General features: G+C 51.0%; 1 protein-coding gene across 2 annotated transcripts in view; it reads right to left on the bottom strand.

Annotated features, from left to right (window-relative positions):
- Nucleotides 1-3,604: 3,604 nt before the first annotated feature.
- The window catches only part of PCYT1A (phosphate cytidylyltransferase 1A, choline), a 37,424-nt gene continuing 35,107 nt past the window's right edge, over nucleotides 3,605-5,921 (bottom strand). For both annotated transcript variants that reach the window (XM_028731894.2, XM_028731896.2), the window contains exon 9: nucleotides 3,605-5,500. In XM_028731894.2, coding sequence (XP_028587727.2) covers nucleotides 5,294-5,500 — 207 coding nt within the window. In that variant the 3' untranslated portion in view covers nucleotides 3,605-5,293. The remainder of the gene's footprint in view (nucleotides 5,501-5,921) is intronic.

The following is a 5,921-nucleotide window of genomic DNA, read 5'->3' as shown; positions in this document are numbered from 1 at the left end:
TTGGTTATTAATCCCAAGCCCGCTCTTACTATGAAAAGCAATCCCAGAGTGTCTTCTTCTTCTTCTTTGGCGATCCCTCGTAGCCGAGTAAGATTGTTTTCCATGAACACGGCTTTAAAAGTGAATCCCTAAATGACTGTTGAGGCCAATTCAGGATCCACACGTCCTTCCACGGTGGGTTTCTGGGCGGGAGTTGATCACGGTGAGGGTTTGCCAAGCATGCCTTCCTCTTAGCACATTTCTCCCTTCTGTCCTGAGTTCGAGTCTCTTCAAAGTCTATGACACCTTTGAAGTCTAGTTGGAGTGCTCGCAGGCCAGTGTTTTCCACTTATCAGTGCTTATGTTACATTTTTTAAGATTTGCCTTGAGAGCATCTTTAAACCTCTTCTGTTGTCCTCTGGTATTTCACTTTCCATTCTTGTGTTGGAAAGAGAGTAGTCGCTTTGGAAGACATCCGCACAACATGACCAGTCCAACGAAGTTGATGTTGAAGAATCATTGCTTCAACACTGGTGATCTTTGCTTCTTCCAGTACACTGGCATTAGTTCACCTGTTTTCCCAAGTGATGTGTAAATTTTTTCGGAGACACCTGTGTGATTAGAACCCCTTTTTGGATTCTCTGCACTGCTGTTTTTTTTGGACAGGTGATCCTGTCACAGTGTGTCTTTTGGAGTCACAGAATCATAGAGTTGGATGGGACCCTGGGGTCATCTAGTCCAACCCCCTGCAATGCAGGAATCTCCCATTTGAGAGCTTTGTGGTCCTCCCAGCCCTCGTGACCCAACCCTATGGGGACCTGTGGCGGGAGCTGTGCAAATCTGGCATGGCTTGTGAGATGAGAGCTTGGCACCACAACAAGGAAGCAGGGAGATGAAAGCTGATTTTTGAAACATTAAGGACAACCCGAAAGTATTTTGGGTAAAATGACATTTATTTGGCTAAAACGCATAAGTGGAAGAAAAAAGGAAGAACGCACAAAACCACCCCCATTCAGCTTGCAGCAGAACCGGGAGCTTGTGATTCACAGAGACAAGAAACTGGGACACTTAACACTGATTGAAAGAGGCATGGCTAGGAGAGAAATGTCCATCACCACCAGTCTCTGTGGCTAGAGAGAGCTCTGTTGAGGCAACCAGTTTAAGATTTCTGTTTGGGTGTTTTTACGTTAGCTTCCCTGCAAAGGACACCATGAATGGCATTTGCCCAGCATAGGAAATCTTGACATCATGCAGCTCAAACCATCTAGTGTCAAAACCTGGCTCCTTAAAGAGAGATCTTCCAGGTCTTCGCTAAGCCAACGAGCAAGGAAGGTTGGGGAAACTAAAAAAAACCCTTAATTCTTCCTGTTTATTAGTGCTAAAAAACTGGTAACTGTTTCTACCACAGACATGTTTGCTCCTCTCTGAAGCAGGAGAGGTAGCCTGGATGAAACTTTACGATGCAGGGCGGTCACTGAGGAATTGAGCTGGTCTCAAAGGCCTGAACTGGGCAGCCTTAAGACTTGGCTAGAAACCCTGTGACAATGCAGTGATAGGACCAGATCTCATATGGCTTTTAGGAAAACGGAGCAGCTGTAATAGGGAACGGAAATTATGTGCCACTGATGCCCCACAATGCAAGAAGGGAGTTTCACAAAGGCCCATTTTTCAAGTGCTCCAATGTACAAGATGCTTCAATGCTGGTATTTTCAGGATGGACGGCTGTCAGAAGGTGCCTCAATTCTGCAACTCTCACATGGCCAACGAAAGGTTGGTTTGGATGTTACTGGAGTGGCATGAAAGCTGCCCAAACATGGCTTGGGTCCCACGATGCTCCGCTAGCATATGTGAAGTACCACCATGTGACTTTTCAAATCCATTATGGGACTCATAACAATACTGTCATCGGCCAGAGCACAAGGACTCTGCTCTGGGTGGAAACTTGGGACAGTCAGAGGTTGCCCTGTGTAGCGGTTCCTCCCCAATTACGACCCATTTTTTTATTTAAAAAAAACCTGTGTTGAGGACTAAATAGTTATATGAATAATGAGTGCAGCTGTATGGGTGGAAGAGTTCAATGACATTTCCACCACATGTTCAGCTGCAAAGGAAGGAAATGCAATTTCTGGCTAAATGCATGTGGTGGCCCTGGAAAACTATTTGCTTCTGGATGCAAAGAAGTTAATAACCCTTGCCTATTTTCTCCCCCTGACTCTGGGAAGTATGGAAATCTCCAAATATTGCTAAAAGGGGTGCATCACACAGTGCCCAGGTGAGTTCATTCAGAGGCAACAGGGCTGTGCTTCACACATGACGACATAAATCTGCACAAATGCTGCAAGCAGGTTGTTCTGTGAAGAGCCTACCTTGTGTAGCAACACCCGTGTAGGGGCCATCACTTACAACTACAGGTGTGCGAGATTTGTGCACGTGCCTAACCAAAACCCACTTTTGTACAGTAATTTCGCAGGGCCGAAGTACTGTTAAGAGTACTGGCCTAAGGGCACAAAACAGAGTCAAGCTCACAGGCAGAGATGCTACCGTTGCTATACAAACCTACATCTTAGAGAGAGGGACCACTGGTATAATGCAATATGTAGCAGTCGCTATTTCAGCACCCCAAATCCCGTTTTTTTTTAAAGTCACCCAACAAATTTATCGGCTTCTGTAGTGACCTTTGCAAGTATCATTTTGGAATGGCTGGCTCCGTAAGTGTCATTCCTTTAGGGTCACTGACACTCCTGTTCCCAAAGCAGTCTCCAGATGAGCCGGTTTGGGAGACAATTTGTGGGGCAAAAGAGCCACCCTGAGGTGCCGTTCCCCTCCAACTCGCTGTTTTCATGGCAAAATGATCTTTTGGAAGAGCTCCCTCAAAGGAAAAGACACAAATTATCCTGAGGCCACGTGTACCACGGCAATTTTACGGCACTGGGGAAAACTTTCAGAAGCACATTTTACCGCATGAATAACGTGGAAGGGAAATCTGCCTTGCGGCAGCTCAGTTCCTGCATCTGTGAATCAACTTTATACAGTGTGCAAATGTTCAGAAGTGTGTCTCAAAACAATCCAACTGAACACACTTTTGAAGAGTTAAAACGGGGCAATCAAGCATTTCCAGGAGTCTCCCTGTGGAATGGGAAGGCAGGGTGAGGAACAGAAATGCGTTCTCCTTCAGATTTTTAAGACACCAGGGGAAACTCACAGGGAAGAGAGAGCATGGCGCTGTCTGCTTTGTGAGCTCCCACCAAAAATCCTGACGGTGTACGGCCCAGACTGACCACCACAGTGGCAATCTGGCCAACACCTCCGTTCCTGTCCAGGGACAATCATCATGTCAGAAAATGTGTGGGCGCCAAGATGCCTTGAAGCTGTCCCGCTGAGCTCACAGAGTGTGGGAGAGGCTGTCTGCCTGCTCCGTATTCCCAGAGCACGAATAATTCCTCCCCCCCCCCCCGAGACATTTCACAAGCTGATTTTCCTACAAAGAGACAATCTCTTAAGAAAAACATTAACTCATGAAATAACCCAGACGGGCAGTCGCCCATGGTCAAGGGACAGCTGGCATCGTTCTTGACAGGGAAACATCAGAAGCAGGGACTGAATCCAGGGAAAATCCATGCGGAGCTGACAGTTAACTCTGAACATTTATTACACAGTTAACAACAAAAGCCAACAGGAGGAGCACCCCCAGACATCGGGCAGTTCACTGAAAGAGCAGCTGTTTTGCGTGATATTAATTTGCACCTTACTCAAGGCAGAGCTGAGAGTTGGCAGGGTTTGCACTCGAACACCCAGAAGATTTGGAGGTGATGCAACGAGTGTGCTGCACCCTCTGAGCTAGATCTGTGCTGCTGGTGGCCTTTCCTGGGAGCACAGAACACACGCTCAGCCATAGTTGCACAATGGGGCGGTTCCCCTCTTCCCCATGAAGGGGTGCGGGGTGGGCAGCAAAGCCCTGACCACTGGGCATTTATGACAGACACAGGCCGGCAGGAGAGCAGAGTTGCAGGATCAGACAGAGCTGCACGTTGCACTTTGGAAGCTGGGAGGCAGGAGGGCGTTAGGGTCAGGTGGGGACGTTCTGAGAAGAGATGGGTAAGTCAACAAAGGCGAGATGGGTACGTCAACAAAGACCAAGCACCCGGCGCCAGGAAAGGGGTGACAAACCTTTGCTTAAAGCACAACACGCAAAAGGGACAAAAATTTAAGCTTTTAACAGGCTCCCAAGTTTCCTTGTTTTCACTGCCCAACAAGAAGTCTCAGAATGGGGAGAATCCGGGTCGCTTTTCCGGCCGCTACGGAACGAGTGCCACCCATTCAGCCCTGCCCTGGCTTTGCAACGCAACGGACATTCCACCTGAGGGCCGCGCAATGCTAGCCTGATGCTTTCCTCCAATTCGGCAGCAAGCAACTTGCCTTTGAAGCCTGGGGGGCGGGTTGCTACTCCTGCTGCACATCCACAGGAACTTTAAGCCAACTTTGCCCATTTGGGAAGCGAACTGAAGTTTTTCTTTTATTATTGTGTGCGCCAGAAGCAGGAAAAGGCGGCTGAGCAGACGACCCAACAACCTCACTGCGGTTACAGTGGGAATCTGCAGACATGCTTCCACCCCCCCCCTTTTTTTGCACAGCCTCCCCTCCCACTTATCTCCTGGAGGACCAGCAAACGGGGGGAACAGAAGGGCTTGCAAGGTGACCAACTTCCGCTCCGGCATCCCAAAAAGCATCTTGTGACTCCACAGCCAGCCGCCACCTCTCTCTTTTTACAGATTTTCTACTGCAACCGCTTCCTGCACTGCCTCGACTTCACACTGGCTCAGGGGCCTTGTGGGCTTTGAACTGGAGACAGCCTGTGAGGAGGCAGGAGGCACCCTGGGACTTGGGGACAGGCAGGCAACGATGCTTGCCTGCAGGGCAGCCTCCCGGCTCTGCCAGCCCCCTAATTCCCCTGCCAACCAGAGCGCTCATTTCCACGGCTCAGGCCAGTTAAAAGTTTAAAAGGAATACACCTGCTTTAAAATTGGAGCCACCTTCCCCCCCGTTTCCCCCAAGAAACAAGACAGCAAATAACCAATGAAAGGGGAAGTGGGGAAGGCGTTCAAACGCAACAATGCGCCCCACTCCCCAAGGCACTAGTCCTCAGCGAGAGAGGAGGGGGAGGACGCTGCCCGGCTGGGCTGCCACGGCAGACCCAGCCCTCGGGCGGCGGGTTGCGGGGAGGCGCTCGCTCATCGCCCGCGGTTCTCTTCATGCCTGGAGGCGGGACTCATCAAGGAAGCAGCATTTGCAGAAATCCCCGCGGGGTCCAGGCTCTCTAGTCCTCCTCGTCCTCGCTGATGTCGTAGGCCACCGCCGACTTGTTCCTGGGGACGTTGGCCGGAGACGAGGGGGGCGTCCGGGCAGTGAAGGGCCAGCGGAAGGAAGGGGAGGGCGAGCGGTCGTGGGTGGGGCTGCTGCTGGGGCTCTGCTTGGGGCTGATGGCCTGCAGCATGCGCCCCTTGCCCTCCTTCAGCATGTGCTTCTGGGGAGGAAAGGCAGAGCGCTGGTCAGGAAGCTGCCGCAAAACTCGCATTCAGAATACTTGAATTAAGAAGAGGAAGCTGCCTTATGAATCCGACCCAGCCGTCCGCCTCGCTCAGCAGTGGGCCCTGCTGCTGTTGGACTACAACTCCCAGCATCCCTAGCTAGCAGGAACAGTGGTCAGGGATGATGGGAGTTGCAGTCAAACAACAGCTGAGGACCCGGTCTGAGAGACGCTGGCACACTGAGCAGCCCCGGTGGCTCTCCAGGCTTTCAGAGAAGGGGTCTCTGCCAAGTCTGCCTGGTGATTCTAGCGGGGGCTGCACCTGGGGCCTTCTGCATGCAAGGCAGGTGTTCTGCTGCTGGGTCTGGGTCCTTCCCATGCAGAGGACTCGCACCAGCCTGCCCCCTGCCACTTATCC

This window comes from Podarcis muralis, chromosome 6 (genome assembly GCF_964188315.1).
Source record: "Podarcis muralis chromosome 6, rPodMur119.hap1.1, whole genome shotgun sequence".
In the NCBI taxonomy this organism is placed as follows: domain Eukaryota; kingdom Metazoa; phylum Chordata; class Lepidosauria; order Squamata; family Lacertidae; genus Podarcis; species Podarcis muralis.
The sequence above is the reverse complement of the archived record's forward strand: the minus strand, read 5'-3'. Positions and strand labels throughout refer to the sequence as shown.